We start from the raw sequence: 27891 nt of genomic DNA, 5'->3' as shown, positions 1-27891 counted from the left end.
TTAATAATACCTTTACCTAAGCCTATTTTTGTTTGTGGCTATTTTTCGATCACAATAAGCTTATCTACCGAAGGCAATAACATTCTCAAGCAGCACCACTTGATTGAATATTAATTTCCCCTTATCATTTTTAGTTCAGCCTTAATCTTCTTCAGTCACTTAAACCCCTTAGAATTCTATTTATTTCCTTTACAATTATTCACCTTTCCCATAAAAAGACTTCCTTTGAATTTGACATTTAAAATTGTATTTATTTAATCATTTTATAATTGCTGGGGAATATACTTCTATTTATATTATATATAAAGATGTGTGGATGTTCTTCGCTGTCTGTTTGTGTTTGTGTGTGTGTGTATTTTGTTTGTGGTGGTGTGTGTTGGCGTATCGATGCTTGCAATAAATTACAATATTACTTGAATTAAGTTTATTATCTATGCGAAGGCTTACGAAACTAGTGGAACAATTTATAAAACATTTTATTTCAGTGTGTGTGGATTTAGTTACGAGTTCCCATCGAAACGCTCACAGTGGAGTGGATAGCAACGAAAGGTATAAAACCCGAACCGAATCCGATTGGGTCGCCGGTTTTTGGGGGTTGGTATTAGATACCAAGACTTCGAAAGCAACGAATCGTATGTTATACATCCTATATGTGCATGGATCGAAAGGGATATGTGCTAGGCGGGGGAAGGTTCTTTCTCGAAATAAGGCGGGTCAACTAAACGTACTGGTTATCAACTCAAACTTAAACTTAAAGGTAAAGGTAAACGTAAACGGTAACCTAGTCTGCAGATACAAATGCAACTAAAGCCGAAACAAAGGGATAACATACATTATATACAGATCGCAGATCGCTTTTACGACTACGTTTCTCGAAAATTGGCTTTCTTTGGTTTGCTTATTCTTAAAGAGCTGGCCTTTATGATCAATTATCTTTCATTCTATATATATCGATGGCTAGTAACTAGGTAGAAATAGAAGTAGAGAGTTGTATACTGGGTAGGATTAGGGTTCTCTCTATAAATTAGTCATACTGGTTCATGCAAGATCTGTATTACACAAAAGTGGCTTTATCTATTTGCTCTAATTTTCGCTAGATGCTCCTGGGCAACTGGTAACGCGTAACTGGGTTAGTTCTCGTTCTATAATACTTAGAGTTGACTAAACTAGGGGATTACATGTTTATGAGCTATCGTATATGGTATAGTATTTGTCATAGCTGCAGCCCAAGATTTCCGCTGCTTAAATTGGGTTTTGTGTGTGTGTGTGTGTGTCTCGTTTGACTATTTACAAGAAAAAATGCTGCTAATTTTGATTTCAAACTCCGGTCCTTCGTCCTGTCTAATCCCGCTCCTCGTACTTGGGCACAAAGGAGCCGAGGCCCCCGAGTTGGGCGCACTGGTTGCTGTCGTACAAGGACATCTTGAGCCGCTTGCACTTGGCCCTCCGGTTCTTGAACCAGAACTGCACGTTCTTGCTCTCCAATCGCGGGAACTTTTGCCTGCAAACACACAAGAAAATAAGGTAAACTTTAGTCAGTGATTCTAAACAGATAAAGAACTAGATAAGTGTACAAATTAGTTATAAATCGGAAAATTAAAACAAATATTTTAATAACAAATAAAGGTGACTAAACAAAGAGAAATACAAAACTACGAAATGTATTATAAGTTGAAATCATTTTACACCAGCATGCTTTTGATTTTTGATTAATATATAAATTATAAATGGGTCAGCCTTCTGTATTAAATTTCAATTCAGTTCTGATAATTGAGCTTTAAAACATATTAATATTGGGTTTGCATTTTCGCTAATAAATATTTCATAACATTGATTATAAATTGAAAAATATAATTAAACAACAAGTAAAATGCAAATTAAATTTCTCAATATATTATTTAATATTTAGGCATAATATATTATTTTATATTTACGTATAGAACTCACCTATATGGCATGGTGTTCAGGTCCTCGGTGTACTTGAGGATGAGGTTGTGCGAGGGATGGGTGTTCATGGCGAACCACTGCTCCAGCTTGGGCACCTCTGTCACGGGATCGATGAAGGTCCTGTTCCGCTTCCGCCGCTCCTCATTCGAGATGCTCGACAGGTTGAGGCCTCCACCGCCCATCAAGGCATTCGGCTGCATTCCAGCTGCGGCTGCTGCTGCTGCGGCATGATGGTGCGGATGTCCTGCGGCCGCCTGGCCAAAAGCCGGGATGTAGTGGCTCATGTACATGAAGGACTGCGAGAACATCGAGTTGGGAACCATGGGAAAGGGCAGCTGATCCTTGTGCGGCACTACCCCACTATTTAAATCAGGGGAAGGCGATCTGAACTCATCCAGGTGACTGGCATCGTTCTCGTTGTCCTCCTCGTCCTCGTCCATGTCCAGGTCGTCGTCCTCCTCCTTGGGAGTCGATCTCTTCGGCGTGGAGCTGACATCCTGGTCGTTGTGCGAACTGCTGTTGTTGTGGTTGTTGTTATTCAGGTTGGAGTTGGACTCCAGCTGGACATCCGCATCCTGGTGGCGGTCCTCCGCACTGGAGTTCTCCTTGTCGTTGTCCTGCAACTCATCCTGCGATTTCTCGTGGCGATCCTCCTCGTTCAAGCTGCCATTCATGCCATCGCTTTTGGACTCCTGCTGCTGCTGCTGCCCCTGGTGGTCCCCCGCCTCCTCCTCATCCTCGTCCATCAGGGGAGAACTCCGATGGCGTTCATGGGTGGTCAGGGAGAGGGGTAACTGCGGGGTGTTCGGCCTGCTCTGCTCCTCGTCCATGTCCTCCGAGTGCTGCGACATGGTGTCAATGTCCTCCGACTTCAAACTCAGCGGACTCTTCAGATAGTCGTGCGACATGGAGAGGTTGCCCATGCTCATCGGCTGGCTGCCGGCACTGCTGCTCGAGTTCTGGCCCAAAGGAGCGTGTTGGCTCAAGTAACCATTCATGGCCGCATGGCCCAAAGCACTCATCGCACTCCCCAAACTCCCGCCTCGCATCTCCGCCCGCTTTTGTGCCGCCCGAGCGTTCTTGAACCAGTAAACCACATTGTTCACATCCAGTGGTTTTCTGCCCCTCCTGGACTCCAAGGCATTCAGTTGCACCACATAGGTTTGGATCTGCTGGCGCGAGGGATGCGGATTGTCCGCGAACCACTTCTGCAGCTTGGGCAACTCCATCTCCGGATCGAAACTGGTGCGCATGCGTGTCTTCTGGTTGGGATACGGCGGTCCATGGCCACCACCACCGCCGTGGTGGTGATGGTGGTGCATGGAGGCGTGCATCGGGTGCACCAGCATGTTGGCGTGGTGTCCTGGCACCGGAGCCTGTCCTGCTCCCGGATGATGGGCCGCCTCGTTGGCCAGCAAAAGGCTCTCCCGGCTGCCCATCGATCCCAGGGGATTGCCACCCGCTGCTCCTCCGGCGGCAGCAGCGTGAGCCGCAGCAGCCGCCGCCGCCGCCATCGCCGTGCCCACTGGGAAGTCCATCTCCCCGGGCACCGCCACCGGAACGGGAACCGCCGAAGGTCCCGTCATGAACGGCAGCATCTTGGGCGCCATGGCCGCCGCTTGGGGGGAGAGCTGGTTGGACCACCACTGGTCGAACTTGCGGCGCAGCTCATCGGAGATCTCGCCACCAGGCAAAGCGTAGGTATTCTGATGGGAACTACGGCAGATCTGGGATAGCGTCACCTGAAAGGAAAGAAAAGGATTTGTATAACAAATTAATATAAAGTTTAATACTATTTTAAATAGTATGGAAAAATATAACTTTGTATTTTTATTTTCATAAACTTGATTTTACTGGTCAACTATGTGTTATAAAAAACATTTTACGGAACTAATTTTGCTGGTTGTATTTGATATTAATATTGAAGTAAAATATTTTTTAGATACAATAATTATTTTTCACAAATGTTCTAACAACTATTTGTCATCAATGACGTATTAACGTTTAGTGGCGTGGATTTGTGCCAAATATATAATCTTTTTTCACTTCCTAACAACAGATATCCCACTGCAAAGCAATACGCTTCGTAATCTGAGATTTCGTTGCGCAAAAGCATGCGTCACACTCCCCAAAATGAATGGAAACATTTCGGATTCCCCAGTTGTCTGATTGCTTAATTGGGAACAGCTAAAACAAGTGGAGCCACGCTCGCCAGTTGCGTAATGGTGCGGTGAAAATCTGAAAAACTGGTGTTCCGTGTGGCAATCGGAAATCAGAAATCAGTAATCAAAAATCAGTAATCAGAAATCAAAGCGAATTGCCTGGGATTTGTGGGGGCAACCTTGGGCTGGGGTTTCGCTTTGCACTGAGGACTGGGAACTGAGCGACTGTCAACAGTAGCTGCACTAAGACCCCAAAAGACCGCCGGTCACTAAGCGGCTGTCATAAAAATCACAGTCGCCGGTTACCAGACAAACCCCACTGAAAACCTCAAGTGCCGGGATTTACTTAGCCATAAATGTGCGAGGGCGAGACTGCGGTGGGACTTGGACTGCGGGTCGAAAAATTGCCTATTACGATATAGAAACCCCGGTGGAAACTGATAACTGAAACGCCGGACTGATATTAACAGACAGTAACGCAGCAGGCAGTACCGCCGCGGAATCGAAGCGAATGGAATCGAAGGCGATAAATAGATAGTCCCTGATAGGCAGCGACACATCAGCTTATGGCGATTAAAATTGAATTTACCCAGCAGAAATAGACTCGAATCGCGATGAGTTCAGTTGGGTTGGGTCGGAATGGTGTATGGTATGGCGTATTAAATGCTCATAGATATTGCTTTGTCTCCCAACTGCGGAAAGATAATGTCTGATGTCTGCTGCGGTGTTTTGGTGCTCGGTGGTTTGCTGGCTCAGTGGTTCGGTTTCGCCCTTCTTCTTTGGTGGTGCTGCTATCAGCTAAGGAGGCGCCCCAAATCACTTAAGCTGCTCAGAACACAAGCGAACACAGGAGGGTAACAAAAAAGGGGGCTCGAAGGGGGAAAGGGGTTAAAAGTGGGGGAATGGACACCTAATTGTAAATAAAAATGGGTTGACGCTTCTTACGTGGCGGGGTATTATTAAATTGATTTTCCTATCGGCCGACAAATGGAGAACCTGCGAGGTGTCAGCCAGCGAATGTGGAAATTATGGTAAATGCTTATCACATGATTACTTGCTTTACTTCTCTTTGCTTTGCTAATATTAATCGGTGGAGGGAAGGGGACAGGGGATTGGTGGGTGGCCAATAAAACAGCAGTCGCAATATCAATTGAAGGGTATTTCTGGCCGTGATTTCGTTCTGTTCATCGTTGGCCGATGATAGTGTACACAAGCCGTATGATTTATGGCGCTAATGCACCGATATCGCATTGCTTTTCAACCTTCCCCCCCTCGAAATTGGGTCATGTGAGTGGTGCAGTGGGAACCCCTCCTTGGGGGTTTCGCACAACCTAAGCCTTCTAAACCGATTGCAGGAAGGAAAACAAAGGCCACACATATCCTGGAGTCAGGAGACAGGAGACGGCAACGCAAAGCTGATTAAATCGAGAAACTATTGCGAAAAAGGATTAGTTAAGTGAACCAAATAAATGAACTCGGCTTAACAAAATTTCTTTGTAGTAGCTATCAAAACATTTTCAATGAGTTAAATATTCCACAAGCACACAGGACATGCAAAAGTTTCAAGTATTAGTGAGTGTGTGTGTGTGGTGTGTGTGTGTGGTGTGTGTGTGTGTGTGTGTTCATGCCTCACATCAGAGGCAAATTAGCGTCACCACTTCTCATCCGGAGACATTTTTCGGCAAGTTTTAGCAACTCGAAGACGGATTAGAGCACTTGGCAGTGGGTTTATGGGGAGTTCGTCGTAAACCGCTTATGAATCATTATAGAATTTTGTCGTCTTAGTGCAGAATTTTAAGTGAAAGTTCAAAGCGAATGTCTAATTGGCTGTCGCCGTGGGGGAAACTCACCTCATCCAGAGGACATCCTGTGGAGCGGAGCACCGCATGCGACTGCAGAACGAGCAGCTTCAGTAGTTTATCCTTGATTTCCCCAAAGGGAGAGGTTTTCGGCCGAAGGATCACGATCCTTAAAGTGATCACCGAGGTCAGTTCGCCCACAATATCGCTGACGGGCACCGCTGGGTTGTCTGATATTTGCTCTAGCGGAATGGGTTTCCAGTGTTTGATTATTAGAGAGCCTGTAAGGTGGGAGAAATAATGACAGAATTAGCTATAAATTTGCTACATTGCATCATAACATGAAAACATAACATAAATAAATTGTCAAGGAATAAATACGCCACGAAGCGATTTTTTCCAAATTCTTTAAAAACTTAAAACAAGCTGAAAACTGTCATAGAAGTCTTTAAAAGTTCAATAGATTGTCGCAATCATTTATTTTACTATTCAGCTTATGACACAATTAAAATACTGCTTAGCAAAAAGATCCAATATTTTATGTTCGTGTTGATGTTCAGAATTTATGTAGGTAATTATTTCCAATATAAATTAAATGATCTCGAGGTTTGAAGCCACTTGAAAATGGGGAAGGAATAAAGTCCTTAGAACAGAATATTAAAATGCAATGCATACTTTTAAGATCATATTAAAGTGGTTTTAAATCTTGGACTTTTTTTTTGCATTTCGATATAAGTACAGAAAACAATGTAGTAAACAATCTTGGGGGCAGTTTATTATTTATAGACAAGGCAATCTAATTTTATTTTTATTTTTTTTGTAATATTATTTTATTTTTAGAGCACTTACCTCTGGCTGTGTTGGCCACCTCCTGGGAGTATCCCAGCCTCTGGAGGGCCGTCTGGACGATTTCGCTCCAGGGCGTGGCTGCGGCGATGATCACATAGCTGTCCGTCTCGATGTTGGGCCTCCTCTTCCAGGGCTGGCGACTGTCGATGGTGAGGGAGGCGTGCAGCGAGTGCACCGACTCCACCACACAATGGAGTGGAAGTGATTTGGCTAAAAAGAGTGGAAAATGGTGGTAATTCCTGGTTAGAAAATATGGCTGCAATAACAATAACCCGCTGGCCCACTCGAGTGCTGTTTAATAATCGGTTTAGTTCAGTCTAGTTCCAAGTGCAAATCATCAACAAATTAAAATAAGCAATTAAAACATATTCGAAAGGGGGTATTTTATGCAGATTGACTCTGCACCTCCGCACGCGGCGGAGTATTAAAATAAATTATTGCATGTTGCGGTTAGCCGCAAATGGTTTTAGCCGCTTAAATTACCCAACCAACTTTTGGGGGTTGGCCTAAACCAACCTCAAACTCGGCGGAAAGAACTTGAAATTGTTGAAAAACATATTTTTGAAATTAAAATTTATGCTCTTCCTTTCGAGCGGCGCCCACTAAAACTTACTGCTCTCACTAACCAATTATCAAGGGCTTAAAATATAAAATGGCAAAATTCCGAGCATAGAAGTTATAGACGTACGCCCATGTCAGCGGTGGGCGTGGCCGGGCACTTTGCCGATGGGCTTTCACAGAGGGCACACTGCAAATAGGCTTAACGCCCCAGGTCCGGCCGACATAATGGTATTATTAATTATTCCAATTATAAAAATTGTAAGCAGCCGGGGATTGGCGAACGATTGGCATTTGCCGGGTGCGGGAAAATCGCGGAAAAGGCGGGAAAGCTGGAAGCGTTTTAAAGAACCGAAAGGCGGGGGCGAAAAGCGCGGAAAATCGGACCAGCCAAAAGTTCAGCCCAATTACGTGCGATTTTCATGCCATATTTTTGTGGGAGGCCTGTGTGCCGTGCAAATCTTTTAATTGCCATGAAAACCTCATTGGGGGCCATTGGCATTAAAAATAAATACATCAGCCCCTCATATGTGTGTGTGTGTGTGTGTGAGCAATTTCGAGTTGAAAAGGAATAAAGAATTCAACTATAAATGCATTATTTGTCACCGCCCGTTAAATACTCTAGAACTTTAAGTGGAGCCGAAGTACCCAAAATAATCTCATTAAATTCAATAAATGCGTGTGCTTCCCCAAAAATATTTGCATAGATTGCCGAAATTTAAACAAAATCATCTAGCCACTCTATTATCCGCCCACAAAACGCATTGTTTTTGGCCCTCATCCCGAGGAGTCCTGCCACATTATGCTGGCCCCCGAAAAATTGGTCATTAGCGCAACGGTCGGGAGCCCGTTTTGTGTGCAACCGGGCCGTGCAACCGTATTATAAACGCAATATATCCATTATCCATGGAGCCATGATTTGATGGGGCTAAAACAAAAGCGGATTTCGTCCACCTGCATATGTGTATGCATATGTATATGTGTGTGTGTATGGGTATTGGGCAGTGCGTTTAGTGTGCGGTGGCTTTGGAGTGCGGCCCAAAAAGCCGCCGAGCACCCACTAATTGTTGCATCACATTCCCGGCAATTCCACGGCCAAATCAGCAGCTTTAAGTCACCCGGGCCAACGATGGCAGACAGGGCTTATCCTTATTAGCATTATCAGTGCCACTGGCAGCAGGGCGGGTGAAAAACAGCAGAAAGCTGAACCAAAACCATAGAAAAAAAAATAATGGTAAGTAATCGAGACAGTCGAAGCGGGCCAAAACAAATTGAATTAAGCGCGCGGGAGGAAAACTGTTTGAGGGCATTAAATCTTCGCAAGGCAGACAGACTTCTTCACTTTGGAATCGAGCTCTTGCTCTTGCTCCTTGGCTCCTTGGTAAGCCGACAAACGATTTGTAAATGAACTCTACTTTCCATTGGGGCTAAGACGATATCCAGGCCACCGTCATCCCCCTGCGATGGGGAGCGAACCGCCACGCGGCTTAAGATTTATTAACCTGCAGAAATAATCAAGTTCAGTCATCGCAATCAAGCGAAATTGGAAAATTCCCAGCTAAACGGGAATGGCAGCGAAGGTAAATGCCAGGAGCGCTTTTTCCCTCGCAGTTCTAAGGACTTATAATCTTTTGAAAAGTTTCCAGAAACATCTCATGTGCATAAAATCTATCGAAACTCGGGGAAGTGGAAGTGGCAGTGGCAGTGGATGTGGGAGAAATGGAAAAGTTTTATCCACTCGACTTTCTTCTAAGAAATTGACCAATTGGCTGACCACAGGCCGAGGCAAACAAATAATTATAAATTGCCCTGGCAAGGACATCAAAACGATTTAATCCCTACATATACACACAAACTAAGTGTGTGTGAGTGTGTGTGTGGAGGGGGAGCAGAGCTATTTAGGTGACTGCAAAGGATTACTCAAGTATCCTTCTCGGTTCGGCAAATATTTGTAGTCTTTTCTCGACTTTTTCGATGGAGAATAAATTGTGTGATTGTTTATTTATAGGCAGAATGCTCATAATTTACTTATTAAAATGATTTTGAGTGATTTGGGTATTTAGGAAAATTAAAATTTCAACAGACTCGAAAGTTTTAATAACCAGAACGGACGCCGAAGGACACGTGAGCAGCAGCTGGAAAAGGAAAAGGGATGAAAGGGAAAGGGTTTCGTCTTAAGCCAAGTGAACTGTTGGGAAATTTGCTTATCATTGCTTGACCAGTGCAAAAAATCTCAAGGATTTCAAGGGACTTAAGTAGGCTTCTCCAGGCCAACTCACGTGTATGTGTGTGTTTTTGTGAGTGTGTGTGTTAATGGGGTTGTGTGTGTGGGTTGTAATGCTCAAGGAAGAGTGACCGGAAATTAAGCAATAGTCTTAAGGAAATTGCCACAAGTTTTTCCTTCACTTCACGCCAGAAAACAAATTTCCATGTCCTTTTTCGCCCAGCATCTTAAGGGATCTTCATGCTTGTGTATGTGTGTGTGTGTGAATTTTTATTTACACTTCAACTTAAGTCCTACTTAATTGCAAACTCTTTTTTAGTAGAATTTTTAATGCGTGCATTTTAATTTATAATGCCTCGACAGCTTCAGCAGCATTCGGAGCGACTTAAGAACTTTCCTCAACGCACCCACACACACACACACACACAGACACAAAGGATATTACACACATACACACGCATGCAGGAGCCTTTTGCTTGGCTGGCATCTCACACCTTTGGCTCCTTGCACATATCCTTGCCTTAGTCCCTGCGCTTTCCCTGCTTTTCCTGTCTTCCCACCGCTTTCCTCTCCCCGCTGCATTTTGAAAAGAAAAACAAACATATTAAGCAGGACAATAAAATGAAAATCGGTTTGCTTCTTGCCCCCGGGTGTCTTTCGCTCCCTTTGCCGCAGGACACAAGCGAGGTAAGCTGCCTTCGACAATTGCCTTCGCCTTGCGGAAAACTGAATACCTAGGAAATGAAAGATTAGCTATTGAAAAGCGACGCGGGGAATCGGCGGTAAATTGCCGGGGTATCGAAGCAGGATTGCCAATTAGTTTGGATCGTTAAGGATTTTATAGCGGGGGATTAGGTATTACTGATATAACAAAGAATGATAGGGATCTTTGAAAAAAATACATAACTTTTTTGTAGGTTTTATTTTTATATGGCTTCAAAGGTAAGAAATGCCAGTTAATTGGTGGATTTTTTATTTCCAAATTAATTTAGTCTTACAAAAACTTCATTTGATATATTTACTGAGTATTATCAAAAGCTGATTATTTTGAGTTTATTTAAAATAATTATGTATTACTTGGAGTTGAAAAAATTGAATTTGGTAAATCTTGTTCATCCTATAAATCTAAACTAAATATAATGTGTCACTCTCTAACATTTTAGCTAAGAATTTATATTGGTAATTGAGAACAGATTGCCTTATACTTATTTATTGCGTTATATACCCGTACATGGATCTACTTGCATTTCTGGGTAATAACCTAACATTACAATATGCATTCCCACCTCCTTCGTCTGTTTTCCTCCTCGAAGGATTACGAATCTTGTCTGTTGTAAGTCGAGGGTCTTTCAGCTGCCTCTCAAACTGATCTTTCAACCCCGAGAATACTTCTCCTGTGCCGAATCCGAGTCAATGCTCCTCGGCACTTCGAGTTCCACTTGTGCACATGCGAAAAATCTGCACTTTGCATTTGCTTCTTAACCTTTTCTCTGAGTCAGCGGCATATTTTGAGATTTGTAATATTTTTTTTTTGTGCCGCCTTTATTTGTATTCGTGTTTTTTGAATAGGGCTTTTGGGGGCTGGGAAAACATGTTGAAACTTTTAAGCGGATTATAATTAATGCCGTGAGGCATTTTCTTTCTTTTATCGCTGACTGTTCGCGTTTAGCGCCCTCATCGTCGGACCAAAATCGAAATCCGCCCAGTCGGATATAGCCGGAAATCAGGAATGGAATGAAACGAAATCCTTTGACTCGCAGTCAGTCCACAGCACTCCTCCAATTACTCGAAAAAGGAGTGGAGGTCCTCGAGGGTTTGGGGGCAGCCGTAAATGTTAGTCAAAAATAATCCTAATGAAATAAGTATGGCCCGTAGCGGTAATTTATTTGAATCCTTTGCCCGAACCTTTCCCCTCTCGCCCTTTTTTCTCTCAGCTGCTAAATTGGCCTCGGCCTTTTGGGTTAGGCTTTGGAATTGTCTCAAGTTTTTGTTTTTGTTGCGCAATAAATTCATTTTTTGTCCTTAGACATGTAAAACTATGCATGAGCTTCACCAGTGTGTGTTCGTAAGTGTGTGTTGGGGTGTGTGTGTGTGTGTGTCTTGGACTTAATCCTTTTTGTTGTTTGCTTCATATGTTGATTTGGGACCATCATCAGGTGAGCTTTCTTTTGCCAGCAAAAACGACAGGGGCCAAAACCTCAGACGAAGCGTTCGAAAATCTTTGCAGGACACACTCACACACACACAGACACACACATGTACAGTGGTAGAGCCAAAGGCAGGATGGCCAGGAGTCTAGTTAGTTCCAGGTTGTGAATGGATTTTCTTAAGTGGTTCTAAGCTTTGTCTGTGAAGCAAACCAGAAAACATGCTTATACATGCGGCCAAGTGGCTGAAGAGTTCAAGAGTCCAGGAGAGTCCAGCTGGAGGGGATTGGAGGTCGAAGGAGGAGGGGGGACTAAGACTAAGGCAAAAAGGACTCTAGTGGCATTAGCAGGCTGCTCAAGGAGCTGCAGCACTTCATTAGTTTTGCGAATGCGAACTTGCGGAGCGGGGAGCCTGAGACAATGGCCAACTGCGAGGCCAACGATAATTGAATGCACAGCGGGTCGAGTCGTCCGTCGAAGGACTTCGCCGGGGACAAATCCCCACAAAAGGATTATGATGTGTATTTTTCGGCCAAGTGACTCTCCCACTCGGTAAATGCAAAGTTATGCAATCGAAGCGAGCAATGATAAATTGATGGCAACCCGAGGATTAAACCTACTCCAAAAAAGTGAATAATTAAGGCGCAAAAACTATCGGAATTCAAGGAGTCGCCAATTTAAATAAGCAGGAGATTTTTGCGGAACCGGATTAAAATTATGAACTGCAGGATAAAGGACGTGTGTGTGTGTGTGTGTGCTGGCCACAAAGGATTTTCAATTTGTCAAATACTATCAAGTGCCCAAGCAGCAGACACAAATAAGGGATTTAAATGTCGATAATGTCTGCAAACAAGCGCAGCCGAGATAGAATTCTAAAGGGGTTCCCCTCCTTACTCCCTTTTTCCCTTACTCCTCCGAAGGGTTTTCGGATGGCCAAAAATCAACCAGAAAGCAGCTGAACCGAACGTAATCGCAACCGCCAGTTGGGAAAAAGAAGAAAGGGCCCAAAGCCAAAATGGCAGGCGAGCAAATCGCTCATACACCCAGCAAAAGGAAACCTGCTGCAGACTGCGTTTGTTTTCGAGCCATTTCGAATTGACCACCCACTCGGTTCCACTCGGGGATCCATGACCAAGTTACCAGTTCCCAGTTGCCAGTTCCAAAGCAGCAGACAAAGACAAAGCCACACACGGAGAGCAGAAGGGAACTGCAACTGCAACTGCAACCAAAGGCAACCTTAATCACTTTAGTTATCAATATTACTTATTTACGTTGCTTCTACTTAGCGCTTAAGACGCTTTGACTGTGTGACTGAATTATAGGCATGTATGCATAAATGCATGAATACATCGTTGGGGATTCCAAGGGAAGGGGAAGGGGAGGGGGAAGTCGGCCGGCTAGCATTACCTTTAAATCTTCCTGCTTAAAGCCAAACAAAGTCGCCGGTCGGCGGAGGCAAAAAGGAGCACAACATGCGATCTGTGCCATTGATTCAATTAAAGCGGGCAAAAAGAACTCGGAGCTGCCCTGAGCCTCGAGAAACCCAAGCGGAATCCGATTCCCCGATACCCATTATTGAAATTATCATTTGGGTCAGACTGATAGAGGGAAGGGCTCTGAATCAAATCAGATAAGTGGTCAAAAAAGTGTAAAAACAAAAACAACACGAAGCTTTTAAGAATGAAAAAATACATTTGGCAAGGAGAATATGATCTTAAAGCAGATTAATAATTTTTATTTTTAAAGATAAAAAACCATAGTAACTTTTTTAATATCATTTCATTGATAGTTGTTTTGTGCTGAAATGTTCAATGTGTCTTTTTTAACAGATCTTATGGTATTTGTTATTGTGCAAATTTGTTCATTTTTAATCTTTAATTTAATATTGCTTTCCATTGTCAAAGGCCATTTATTGCCTTTTAATTTTTGTGTAAAAATAGTACATTTATTTGCCAATATTATTTTTTAATAATATTTTTTATTCAACACTGATTTTCGTATCTGTTTTTTAAACCTTCGAACCCTAAAATCATGCTTGTAATTTAAACTTCATCAGTTGAAATTTATGCATAAAGATTGCCACTCAGCGGTGAAAGTAGCTCTCGGGATTGAGTAAAATAAGTATACGCCTAGTGGCTGTCGGTCTGATTTAAACCTTCTCCCCGGCAAATGAGGAAGTGGAAGTGAAGGCTCATGGAGCAGCAGCAGCAGCAAGGAGCAAGGAACCGAGGAACCGAGGAGCTGGGAGCTGAACAAAGGCCATATATATCACTGTATTGATTAATATAATCCGCTTGAAGACGCTGGCAGCCACACGGCGAATTAAGTTACATTCAGCGGCGGCGGAGGAGGAGAAGTTCCCCTTGTTTCGAGCGACCGACCAAACGCTCCCCGGCTCAACCACCTGCCACAGTTTTAAGTACAAGTTAATGGTGCTTATGCATATTACCCTTCTGCCCCCCCCCCCTTCCCCCTCCTACCCCCACCCCCTCTTTTTGCGCTTATTAATACCCACAACTGATTTTTCTTCCCTGTCCCGCTTATTTTCCTTTCGCCGCTGAAGTATTTTAAATCGATCCAATGGCAAAAGCGTCTTTTGTATTTGCTGCCTCTGCGAATGCGCGCCGGCTTAATCCGCTGCCAATGAACTGCGAACTGCGAGCAGCGGCGAGAGGCGTACGGAAAAGGGGGCGTGGCGGGGTCGAAGGAGCTGCCAGATGAGCGGCTTTACAGTGGCGGAAGAGGAAGAGGGGGAGGGGTAGGGGAGTGGGGTTGAGGGGGCAGCTCGGGTTTATTAGTGGCCCACAGACGTCGACGATGTCCTACTCAGAAGGCAGAAAGGATGTCGACGATGTCGCCATATCGCATTGGTATTTTGGCATTTGGGCTTTGTCTGCCCGCGGGGACGCGAAACCCAAGGATGGTGGCGAAGGGGGTGGCGAACGGGGGTGGCGAACGGGGGGGATCCGAGGGGCTTGGGTTTCCCTCAGAGGAGGATGAAATTTGATCCGGCTGCGGTGAGCGCGTAGCATTGTATTTGCATTAAGCGTAACCTCGCCTCGAAATGGGGAGTTTCGGCATGGAGGACGTGGATGCGGATGAGGACAAGGATGAGGATGAGGAAGGGTGCGAGACGTCGATACGCGAGGCTGCCAAGGAGCTTAATTTGAAGGGGATTTACGCAGTGCCATTATAAGTCCTCGCCAGTCCCGATTTACCCCCTCTCCATCCCCCTCCTCTATATCATCATTATTTTCAGCCTTTTGTTGGACTCGAAGATCTCTGAACTCCGTCCCGGGATTAGGTTAAATTTCTCAACAGATTTCTTCACTAGTTGCGGATTAAGTGGCGGGGCACTAAGCCCTGGCCACAAAAGCCAAACCGCAAACACACTGTGACACATACGAGTGCTCTCCCTACACACACACACATACTATATATGCATGTATGTATGTATATCTTGCTGCCCCAACCTTAAATCTTAAACATTTATCCGCGCGTATTATGTGGCAACTCCGGCTAATTGCCGCAAACACGAGCAACAAGCCTCTAGCTTTTTTCTTTCCACCAAACAAACTCGGCGTTGTCCAAACGGCCAGTTAACTTTGCTGGCTTGTTCTGGTTCCGTTTCAGTTAGCCCTTCCTGTTGCCACTAACTGCCACATCAACTAACAAAACAGAAGCAACAAAAGCAACACCAGCAACAACAAATACAGAAGCAGAAACAAAAACAGAACGACAGTGGCAACACCATCTGCGGCATTCAATTTAAGGGGATTAACTGCTAATTTTTTGCGATTTCGCCCAATGCCAGCGGTATTCGAGTTCATTTTTTTTTTTTCTGATTTTTTTTTTTTTTGCTCTGGCAGTATGTATGCATGAGCACTCGAATGTGGGAGCAATGCCGTGGGGCTTTTACAGTTAAATCTTTGGGGATTGCAGACACACATGACACTCAACCGCCTGTGGAGCCATCGAAAAAAGAAGTGAGAAAAAATGCAGCAGCAGCAGTCGCTGTTAGCCAACTTTAAGGGTTTGAGGCGGAGGCACTATGACTATGAATACCAAATCAGATAATCAAATTAGTCAAAAGTTGCCGTAATATCTGAGCGGTATGGGGTAGAAATATCCCCGGCAGAATGGCGAAAAAGGGATGAAGCCAGCGAGTTGGTTTTTAATCCGAGGCGGAATTCGCTTTTTAGGCATAATGAGCGAAACCACGCTAACTAATCACCAGCGAGCACGCTTGAGGAGTCACTCCAGGCCAAACAATCTGATATGACGGAGTACTTTGGTAACCAACCAAGGGTTGGGTAATTAAATGGCCCTGAGTACTATTGTAATTAACAGATCTCCCGTTCTTAATCTCTGATTTGCAGTGGAAAGAGCTTTCTGCTGGGGTTGAACATTTGTTTATCATATGCTCAGATATTTCTCAGCTCGGGATCAAAAAGAACGGATTTGCTGATCGAAATCGGAAGGGAACTCTGCCTAGTTACGCATTTTCAAAAGCGAGGAATGCCATATGGTAATCGGTTTGGAAACGGGCCTAAGCGGATATTACTAAGCAACATACTATACATTTTTTTGAGGATTAAGTACTTGGTATTAAATTTCCATAGCTTAATCAATGCTTTATATTGTATACACATTGTGCTTAAAAATTTGTGAGATTAACAAAAGTTGAAGGGTAAAAAAAATATAATATTTCTTCTATTTCCATTCCTTAAAAAATAACAGATCCTAAAAATTGTATACCTCATAGAAACTTTGATTTAAGAAATTAAAAAAAAAATTTTAATTAAAAAAAATAAATAAGATTTAAAACATCTGGTCATTCTTCTTCATTAATCAATATTTAAATTACTTAAACTTGATCAGTACAGAGTAAAAAACAATATTGTGATTATTAAATTGGACTAAGTATGACTAATTATTATCAAGATCAATGACTAATAAATAGTGTAGCCATGAAAGGTCAAACTTTAAATTCCTTTAAGAGCGAACTGCCATTCGAAGACATTGTACCACCTTCGCACAAGGATGATCCCGTCTAGACCCCTAGCTCAATTCCCCTTTTCACTTATCCTTCTCTCGGGCTTTATTTTATTTTCACAGCCTCGCTCCTTGTTTGTTTTTGCTCTGGCTTTTATTTTGCGGGTGATGGTGGGTGGTTCGGGTGTTTTGGGTGAGCGTGGCTTAGGTCAGTGGGTTGGTGGGTGGTTAGCTGGTTGGGTGGTTGGGTGGCTGGGCTCCCAGCTCCAAGCCGAACCTCTGCTCCCTTGGGCAACTTGGGGATGAGCTCTGCCCGACGGCTCAGTTCGGTTTAAGTGCCAAAGCGCGCCGTGCATTGTTGTTGCTCTTGGCAGCTCTCCCTTGCCAGCTTTACTTTTGCCTCTGTATGAGTGCGTGTGTGTGTGTGAGTGTCGTGTCCGTGTGGGTGAGCTGGTGTCTGCCACTGTTGAACTGGGACAACAACAGCAACAAAACAAAATCTAGTGAACTTCATAGGGATTAGCCTGCACGAAAGCAACAGATTTAAAAGCTTTCGCTCTGCTTTTTAAGTTCATTTGAGCGCTCTGTGTGTGTGTGTGTGAGTGCGAGTGTTTGTTTGCTGGTGTTTGCCAGTGTAAAAGTATAGCCTTTGTTGACAAATGCGACTTGACAGTGGTGTGGCAAATCTGGTCTGCAGACTCAAAACACGCAACAAACACCCACACTCACTCACACACACACTCGTATTGTCGGGGTGTTAAAAGAGGAACTCAATGGCGGGATCTATTGTGTGTGCAAGTGTCCTTTCTACTTTCTAAAAAGAGTTTCCTGAGCCACTTTCTTGGCTCCTTTCACAGGTCACTTAAAGTTCACAGTTCACTGGGATAGATTTATTAACTTTTCTTAGGCCGAACCACTGGCACACAGCTATAGCCTACTCCACATAATCCATCATCTCAAACGTAATCCAATAGCTGGCCATCAAACATAAACAACAACAAACACTAATAAACCGGCGCGAATGGAGCGAAACTCAAGGAGCGGCGAAAAAGCAGTAACACCAACCTTCTTCCAGCATGTTTTCAACGAAACTGAGCGGAAGCCGAGAAACCGAAACCCAAATCGAAAACTCAGCTGCGAGAGTCGAGAGTTCTGCCCCACACAAACACACAGACACGAAACACACACACAAACAGGGGGCAATCGCACTCACACAGATGCAGAAATACGCTGAACGCACACAAATGGATAGCAACATGTGGCTCTGGCACGCTCTCTCTCTCTCGCGAGTCACACACACAGGCACACTCAGTGTGGCCACCCCTCTCTGGCGCTCTGCCTCTCTCCTTCGCCCCATCTCGCTCGCACTCACGTTGAGCCCTGGCCCCGCATTACGCTTATCAAAGTATATCTCTGGGATTATACGAAATGAATGGAATTAAGGATTAATTTCCAAGGGATGTCATTTCGTTTTGGGATAATGCCCCAGCTGTACGTGAGTGTATGTGTGTGTGTGTGTTGTGGTGATGTGTGCGTGTGTATCTGGGTGTTGGTGTTGGCAGCAGCTTAAGCTATAATGGATTCGGGTTCACAGTTTCCGTTGCTGAAGCTGTCGCAGGCGATGCGAAGGTTTTAGTTATAAAAATACACCGGAGTTTATAATGCCAAAGCGGGTTATAGAACAGTGGCGTGCTAAACTCGAATGAAAGTGGTTAACGTTTCGGATTCGTTCGGTTGTGTCCGGGGGTTGGGCGGATTATAATGGATTTGGCTTTAAAATACATACTGCTAAAAAACTCATGAGTCACATTGTTAAATTCGGAGAACAATGTATAAATTTCATAATCGTAAATCACTTGTACATATATATTTAATATAAAAAAATATTTATGTATTTTTTCACTATCTATTTTAAATATTAAGAAATATATATTAGCTGACTATAATTTCTACAATTTACCAAAATAATTATAATGAAATTTTATAAAGGATCCACTTCTGAATGAATTTTACCAAATAATATTGAATTTTTATAATAATATTTTTGAAATGGTGTTCTTCTTCAATTTGTCCCCATGTAATATTTTCCCAGCCAGGCCCCCTTTTTACGCCCATGACCATTCGACGACGCCGCTGTTCATTATAATGCCAAGCGATCCATAAAACGAAGAGTTAAATCCGAAATAATAATCCCGCACGAAATTAAATCCCTCGCCCACACGGCCACCAAAAGCAAACGCAAAATCCCGGCCCCCACAGCCGGTCGCCCTGATCCCCTGCTCCCCCTTCCCCCTCAATCCCCCTTAACCCCCCTAACCCCCCGCCACACCGCCACTGTTTGCATGGAAAAAAGTTAATCTCCCAACAGCAGCAGCAGCAGCAGCCGTCGCCATCGACTCATCCGCAAACCGAGACTCGAAGGGCGCGCGGCGAAAAGGGGGTGGTGGATGGTCGGAAGAGGGGGAGTGGGAGGGGCGGGCTGTCACTGTGCGTGGCTGTCGCTGTGTGGGGGCCACCGAACTCCCCCTCCCCCTCCAACCCATTCCGGCCGAAAAAACCACCGCACGCCCTGCGAAAACCCCAACTCATGGCATGCTTTTGGGCCTTTTTCGGTTGCAGTTGGCAGCGACGTCGACGCGGGCAGCTTTAGCTCTGCCGGTTTAAGGATTAACACAGACACACACACACACACACCGATATAAACAGCCGCACACAGACACAGACGTACACGAACGGAGCCGGGCACCAATACACGGAGAAATAAAGCACACGCAATGCCCAGAGCACAAAATCGTTGGGATTAATGCGGGATCTACTTTATTGCGAAAATATGCTCGACCCAACGAAAAACGGATGGGGATTTCGGGCGGGGAGGAGGGAGGGGACTTCATGAGTGGCGGGGGGTTACGATTTGGCATTGGACAGTGCGAACAAGTACGTGTGTGTGTGTGAGTGTGCGTGTATCCGTGTGGATGCGTTGCGGCATCGCCTGGGCATCCATGGATTGTCAGTGACTTAAACGAATTGGGATTACGTTGCGTATGATTCATATGGAGGCTAAAACAACAAAGCACCAGACAGCCACTGGCTTTAAACAACAACAACAACAACAGTGCAGTGTGCATATATATGTATGAATATAGATGTATCCGCACTTATAGGCAGCATTGGATGGGCATTCGAACGGATTACAGGCCCACTGCTCCCCACACTCCCCAAAAAACCGAACACCGAACCCCCTTCCATTGCGACGGGACTTCTGCCCCCTTTCTCCTTGCCCCCAAACTCGCTGCTGGAGCACAAATTGAAAATGGACAATCGCCCGCCCGACTGCCGGGCTGCCAATATGCCAGCGCCCTGGATAATCCCCTGCGCGATCAATAAAGCCTGCCAGCACACCGAGAGAAAAGTGGGGGCGAGTTCGGAGGGTGGGTGAAGTTACAGTTAGTGAACTTTGAATACAGTGGGGAAAAAAGTTTATGATTTTATAAATAATATTTGCTTTGGGTTTTTAATAAAAATGCATATATAATTATCATACCACAACATTGCTTGGTGTAGATATTATTTGTACAGAAAATATTAATATAACATATTAATAAACATTAGCTCGATGTATCGTTTCTCCAATTTTGTTGAGCAATAATAAATTCGAAGTCCATTTAAAATTATTAATTCTAAAAATATAAATATAAAATTCAATTATTTTTATATAGGTTTTTAATTTTATTGAAATCCTGAAACTTTTCTCTTTCTGTAGGCTTACCCACAAAAGTTGGAGACTTGTACAGTCGAACTTTACTTATAGCGACTCAAGGTTGTTCGCATATCCCGCAAATCCGGGCATTACTTTTTCGCGCAGTATATCGCCTGCAGTTCGGTTGCGAGTTGTCTGCCGGCAGTTTGGCAGGATTGCCAGTCGCATTGGGATTAGCATCCCCAAAGACTCGACCTCGACTCGCTCCCAAAACTGGCAACTGTCTGGTCCGCCGTCTAACCCACCTGGCTCACACACACACCGAGACACACACTAGCACGGGAAAGGACACGCACACAGACAGAGAAGGAGAGGGAAAGAGACAGAGACAGAGAGAGACTGAGACTGAGATGGAGGCACAAGGACGCATTAGCTGGCGGCCTAATCCCGACGTCGTTGCCATTGCCAAAGCACTTCAAACGCAAAAGGAGGAACAGGAACAGCAAAAACAAAAGCTTAAGGAGCTGAAACACAGAGGGGTGGTGGTGGTGGTGGTAAAGGGGGAGGGGGGAAAAGCGGGCAGAATGGCAACTCGAAACGTGAAACTTCTCTTCATTTGTGTCTGATGGGATTAGGGCTAAAGCCAGATAAAGGGATAAGGGATTCCCAAATAATGTCGTGCCCTCGGCTCAAGCAACTCGGTCTGAAACTCGGAAAGTTTTTGGCGCCAAAATCGCATGCAAAGCAGGAGGCAATGGAAAGAGATGGCAGTACAGAATAGAAAGAGAGGGAGCGATCTACCCTTTTTGTGTGTGTTCGTTCACCGGGTTCAGCAGGCTTAGGTCGCAGGATAAGTCGCAAACTTGATGCTTTCGCCTAATGTCCTTGGGTGGTCCTTCCACTCCTTCTCCTTTTTCATAATAATGAAGTTGCCGTTGATGATGATGATTTTGTTTTCGCTTCTGGATTATGAAACGCCCAGTTGCATTCGCATTAGTGTTGCTCTCGCCCGGTGATTTTCCCTAATTCCTTTAATACCCTTTATGTGTGTGTGTGAGTGTGTGTGTGTGTATGGCGAAAATATACATAGTTAAAGTGCCGGAGAAGTTGGGCAAAATTCAATATTAAGTGACAGGAAATAAACGGTTTAGCAGCAGCATTAATTGGCACTCCGGCATTCGTTTGGGGTTTTATTAAAATCGTAAAGGATTCTCAGAGAAAGTGCTGCGTCCTTCAGCCAGGAGCTTATTCCAAATCCTGGCTGCAGCTGCTGTTGTGGCCAAAAGCGCAAAATGCCGAGTCTTATAATATTCATAATCGAACCTCTGGCCAGAGCTGTTCGTTCTCTAATTACAAATGTGCTGCCGGCATAATGCCACTTGTGTATTAATAGATACGCACTTTCACATCCATATATATATATCTATATATATACGGATTTGTATTCGCACAAAAGCGCTCAAAGTTAATGCAAGTGATTTATAGTTGCTACTTCTGCTTCTGTTTCTGTTCCTGTGGCTTCTGTGTGTACTTCTGTTTTGATAATCACACTCGGCACACAGACAGTATTTATTCGATTATGAACCCAAACGCACAGAGAGCCTTAAGCCGCTCGAATCGGGCTTCAAGTTGCTCGGGGGATGTGGCACGTTGCACGTTGCAGGTTGCCGGTTGCAGGTTGTTGGTTGCAGGTTGCCAGTTGTCGGTGGGAAGTGTTGGAGGAATCGGTGGCGAGTGGGATGCAGGATGTGCCCGCTTTCGGCTCATCTCCCGTTGCGGCAGCTACGAGAGTTCGATTCGTTCGCCTCTCCCAACATTTAAATCCTTAAAATTTGTAGTTCTCTTTGTGCGAGGGATAAAGGGACCCACTGGATGCGAAATCTTCTTTCACAGATGCACGCGAAGAAAGGATATAAATTCGTAAGATTACAACAATAACAAAATAAACATAATTTTAAAAAATCAGATGAATTATCTTTTTGAGTAATATACAAAAATAGTAGTATGCAACATAATTGTAATATAATGTGCAACAAATATATTTGCTGTTCTTAATATTTTTAATTTGAAAATATTTGTTTTTTAATTCAATTTTCAACAGATTCTCTGCAATATTGTTGATAAAATGACAGGGTAAATTAGCTGATTGGGAAAGTGCCGAAAGGGAAGTTAAAAAAAAAACATTTGAATTGATTGGTTTTTTTAACGCATCCCATAAGTTTTTTTTAACTCTATAATCAAATATATAATATCATTTTCCTTATATGTATTTTTTTAATCTCATTATGTATTTCCTAACTTGTAATCCTTTTTCATCCTTTAAGAAGTGCATCCCTTAAGCATTTTGCAGTGCACTCGATGATGGTGGCTTAACTCAATCAGCATCACCTGCAGCACCTGCCTTCAGCTCCTGGCGATGTCCTGGCTAAATGTATTCCAATGTGTGCGTATACTGTGGTGTGTGTTAGTCTGTGTATGTTTGTGTGTGAGTGTGTGCCTGGCTGGCAACAACCGGCTTTAATGCTCCAACTTGTTGTTGTTGTTGTTGTTCGGGCCAATCCCTTTTTGCTTATAATTCGGAAATGTTGCCTCCTGTTGCTTTTGGCATTTATTCGAATTTGTATCTCAATCTGAGGCTGTATCTGTATCCGCATCTGCATCTATGCCAGAGCATATGTGGGGTAAAAGAGGGAGGGCAAGGGGAGAGGGGGGGGATTGGTGTTTGGGGAGTGGCCAGTGAGCTAGTGGGTTTTTGGGAACCGGCTTAGGTGAGTGGTATCATTCAGCTCGGCACTGGCCACTGTGCATAACGCTTAACACTTAAGCTGCAGCCGCTCAACCGCCCACCTGTCGCACCCCCCACCCCCTCTCCTCTCCCATCGTTGGATTCATGGGTCCAGGGCTTAGCCACTCCCCTCACAGGTGAGTGAAGAGGGGGAGTGGCAGTTGGATTGGGGTAAAGAGGAGTGGCTCCAAGTCGAAGCTAGTTTTGCGTGTGATTGCGAAACCGGCTGCTCCTCCTTTTGGGCTGCTCTCCAGCTTTGGAGCTTCTCTTATCCTGCAGCAGGAGCTGGTCAATGCTATTGTGTCCCCATGATTACCGCCAGCACTCCGGAAACCCACTCCTCAAAAGCCGGAATATTACTGCCTCGGCTTTGCCGACACTTGTGCGTCCATCGTCAGCTTATCGGTGGGTTCTTTGGGGTACAGCTACCTCCCCCACCCCCTCTACTTTCCCCTCCTCCCATCTCATTATACAATCCCAGCCCACACACACACGTATGACATCTGCATAATAGCCGATCGAAGCGGGGGTGCCCATTTTTTGAATCCTTGAGCGCGCGCTTATGTCCACAGAGTCCTGTATGCATGGTGCCGCCTGGCTTATGACACATGCGAATGCAGCTGCTCCACTTTTTCGATGGAGCAAGAAGAGGAGAAGAGGCAGCAGCAGGAGTAGCGGGAAAAGCAAAAGCAAAAGCAACAATGATTCAATAGCAGGGTCAACCGTGGGGTTTTGGGTTGCCTGTTTGGCTGTTTGGCTGTTTCGTTTTCCCGAACGCGTTGATCCACAAACGTGTCGTTAACTAAGGCGCAGTGATTTTCAATTGCAGAACGCGTCTGCTTTATGTGTGTCTGTATGCGTGTGTGTGTGTGTGTGTGTGTGTTTGCATAGGCTTATAGGTGCCAACAGTGTGGCATCTGCAGGACGAAAGGAAGAAGGGGAAGGGGACATCCTGCATATTGACAAGTGCAGCCGGGCGGGGATTTATTAAGGCTAACGTATGAAAATGTTGCATACTAAACTCTGCATAAATCGAAGCGCAGCAAAAACAGGAGCATAAAAATGGCCTCCGAAATGGAAAAGTCCAGCTGCCAAAAAAGGGGGGAAAAGGGGGTGGAAGGGGTAGAGGGGGGTGGTGGGGTTTCGAATTGGGTGGTGGCGGCAGGATAAATATCGTGTTGCGTCGCTGAGCAGCTTAGGCGCAATAAACACGCACACACATTCACAACTCGGGAAATATGCACAACAAAACGCATCGAAACAAAACAGATTTACATATGAACCCACGCACACAAACACTCGCACACACACACTAACACACACATATTGCTGAGCTGCAGCTGTTCGGAAATGGCAATGTTAAATGACAATAATAACAAGAACAGCAATAACAATGCCAAATGACGGCAACAATAAGCAAACCAAACTGCATTGAGCCCCATCCGTAGGTCGTAGGATTCGGCATCCATTGGATCCATTCGCCACCCCTCCCCCCTTCCCCCTTCAACTCGCTCCATCCACGTTTTGTTGTGCAAATCCTCAAAATATGCTACAAAGCACATTACACAGATACGCACGCACACACACACACAAATACAGAGAGAGAGAGACAGAGAGAGACATTCACAAATTCACAGCAGCAAAATTCAAATCAAATCCCCTCTGCTGCAGTTGGTTTAAGCCTTCAATGATTTTTTTTTCTGGGCCATATCGTTTGGGGAAAAGAAAGCTTAAAGTATTCGGATGACCTGAAATATTAACAGTGATATTTATCGCTCGAGTCAATTGTTTGGCCAACTATTTGCGATGCGGCGAAGCCACACAGAGCAAAGTGCCACCTGTTGCAGCGCACACACGTGCTCGCACATCCTGCCATCCTCGCAGATTGCGTATACGCAGTGTGTGCCGGACAGAGAGAGAAAGAGCGAGAGAGAGAGAGAGAGACGAACTCGAAGCCAGGACAAACAAAAGCAAGGCACGCCCGCATGCATCCTTCGTCCTGCGGGGATTCACTCCACAAGTGGGTGCTAAGTGAGCACCACCCGGCCAACAGAGCCACCCACTTTCTAACCAAAAGCGAATGTTTGCACACCCACACACAGATACTTCACACAGATACCAGCACACACACGCACGCAGAATAAACGTTATGAATGCTTCATATGCTTAATCCAGGGGATTTCGATGCATATACGAGTCCTTCTGTTTCTGTATTTCTCTATTTGTATCTGTATCTCTGTATCTGTATCTCTGTATCCGTAGCTGTGCCCTTGTGGCTGAAGGAAGTGCTGCGCATCGTTGGTATGCAAAAGGCTTCACTGTTTCCATTTATATCCGGCAGATACTCAATGTATGCATCCGCAATGTGGTGGCACAGGTTTACTTCTGGCCATGGCTAAACTATTGATGAACCAAACAAGATTACCATGGCCATTGCTCAAGGAACGTATCCTCCTGTCTGCTCTTGCGATAGTGTGAGTGTGCGAGAGGGTGTGCGTGTGTTCGTGTATTCGTTCTCCTCTGTGGGATACGTGCTTAATGCCTTGTGAGCAAATCAAATGAACTTTTCATGGATTAGGCCGGCTGCTTGGAAGCAGAGCAAATGCCTCGGCCATTTCCATTTGCCATGGAGCATCGAGCCTTGAGCATTGAGCAGCTGGCCTGATTAAAGTTGTGTCTTTAAGGCGGATGGGGAATGCAACCCCATTCCCCATTCCCAATTCCCCATCCATCACTCACACACAAACCCCTTTAATTACACACATAATCACGCACTGGATTATGAATAATGGTGAATTCCATTATTTATTTTGCTCCTACTCTTTGCTCTTATTGATTGGGATTCACTTCGATTTAAATTATTAAAACATATTCTCAATCTCACAAGGAGAATGTTTTTATGTAAATTACTGTGTCATATAAAATGTAAGAGTTTGTTCACTGAACAACATCGGATTAAAAAGCAGCAAAAGTGCAGGAATGCGCATAATCTCCACTATCACAATTTCAACTTGGAATTAAAATGGTTGTGCATAGCCTAATTCTTCACAATGTTTTTGTAAATGTTGAATGTCTCTGCCACCTATCAGTTTTTTTTTTTGTGATGGAACTCACTTGCCAAAAAATAAACTTAACATTTATAATATTTTGTAAATAATATATAGCAGAACCCAAAAAAAAAAAAAAGGAAGTTAAGTAAGATCAAAAATGTTATTTTTTAAATAGATTTTTTAAATTAATTCTTTATCATTTATAAATTATTTAAACTTAAATTTTATGTTTTTTTTTTTTTTATTAAAATAAAATTAATAATCGTTAAACAATTGCTCTTAACTAATGAAAAAGTAAACGATTTTTTACTAAATGAGTTCCGTTTCTATATTTTTTCCCATCTCTAGTTATGTTTCTGTAACGATTACTACATTTTTCTTTTAAGTTGTAAATTAATACCTTTATGATAGCTAGTATATTAATAAGTTAATTGAATTAATGTTTCCTTTACTCACGATTCACTTTGCTGACGTCGAACTCCCGTCGCGAGTCCAAGGCGGGATGGCTGAGGAGCTTCTCCGCCTGCTGCTGGGCCTGCTGGACACCCACGGCCATTCCAAGTGCGGCTGGGGGAGGCAGGATATGCTGCCCCGCTCCCCGCGCTCCTCCCTCTCCCGCTCCCTCTCTCTCTCCCTCTCCCGCTCGCGATCGCTCTTGGGCGTGGCATTCTGACTAGATGAGGCGGTGGAGGAGGAGAGCGCCTGTCCCTCGACACTCGCCGTTGGGTGGTTGGTGGGTGGTGTGCCCTCCGAAGACCTTCGGCCAGCCAGTTCACCACCCACTCCGCCACCCGCCACCTGCTGCGATTGCTGCTGCTGCTGCTGCTGATGTTGCTGCTGCTGATGATGATGTTGCTGCTGCTGCTGTTGCTGTTGCTGCTGCTGCTGCTGCTGTTGGTGGTGTTGCTGCTGCATCTGCAGCTGGGTGAGCTTCTCCTGGACGCCCTGCAGCGAGGCCCTGCGCAGCTGATCCTCCCCGGCCACGCCCACCACGCTGTGGGGCGGCGACAGTGAGTGCTCCTTCTTGACGGCCAGATCGGCCAGGCTGGCCGAAGCGGAGGAGACATTCGGCGATTTGGCATTGGCAGCGGCCACAACGGCGGCCGCATTGGCAGCTCTGGTTAAAGCCAAAGCCTGACTCTGAAAAGAATCGAAAAAGAAGAAGAAAATGTAAAGAAAACCCATTGAATACACTAAAGCTTTTCCAACTGTTTGCTTGGCTAAACGATCGGGTGAAATTTCCACTCCACACTCCACTCCATTCGATTCGATTCGATTCGATCGAAATAGAAAACAACCCAAATTCGCTTTATTGATTAAGTCAACAATGGCCATGAGAATCTGAGTCTCAGCCCTGACAGGCGTTGATTTCTATTGATTTGTGAGCATTGCCCCTTTGGCACACAGCAATGGCCAGTCAGTCAGTGTTTGCTTTCTATAATTTAGCAAGTAATTTGCTGCACAAATCGTGGCGAATCACGAAATTGTCTTTAATGATGCGCAGATCTGCGCGTCGAGATCGTTGTCGAAGCGTAACTAAATTAATGTGGCTCTCGTCTCCAGTCCATTAAAGAGCAGAAAGCTCTTTCACAATGCCTCCACACAGGCCCCCCAATCCGAAGTCTGCAGACTGAAGACCCGGACTCCACAAAGCGGCAATTGATGGGGCGAAGACTCT

The 27891-nt window shown here is 44.6% G+C and overlaps 1 protein-coding gene across 1 annotated transcript in view; it reads right to left on the bottom strand.

Annotated features, from left to right (window-relative positions):
• Window positions 1–355: 355 nt before the first annotated feature.
• The window catches only part of LOC108096739, a 49403-nt gene continuing 21867 nt past the window's right edge, over window positions 356–27891 (bottom strand). Inside the window, 6 exon segments of the mRNA XM_017198586.2 lie at window positions 356–1501; window positions 1948–3689; window positions 5960–6189; window positions 6758–6967; window positions 26670–26789; window positions 26792–27353. Of these exon segments, the coding sequence (XP_017054075.2) occupies window positions 1342–1501; window positions 1948–3689; window positions 5960–6189; window positions 6758–6967; window positions 26670–26789; window positions 26792–27353 (3024 nt within the window). The 3' untranslated portion in view covers window positions 356–1341.

Source organism: Drosophila ficusphila, unplaced genomic scaffold (genome assembly GCF_018152265.1).
Source record: "Drosophila ficusphila isolate 14025-0441.05 unplaced genomic scaffold, ASM1815226v1 contig_414, whole genome shotgun sequence".
Classification (NCBI taxonomy): Eukaryota; Metazoa; Arthropoda; class Insecta; order Diptera; family Drosophilidae; genus Drosophila; species Drosophila ficusphila.
The sequence above is the reverse complement of the archived record's forward strand: the minus strand, read 5'-3'. Positions and strand labels throughout refer to the sequence as shown.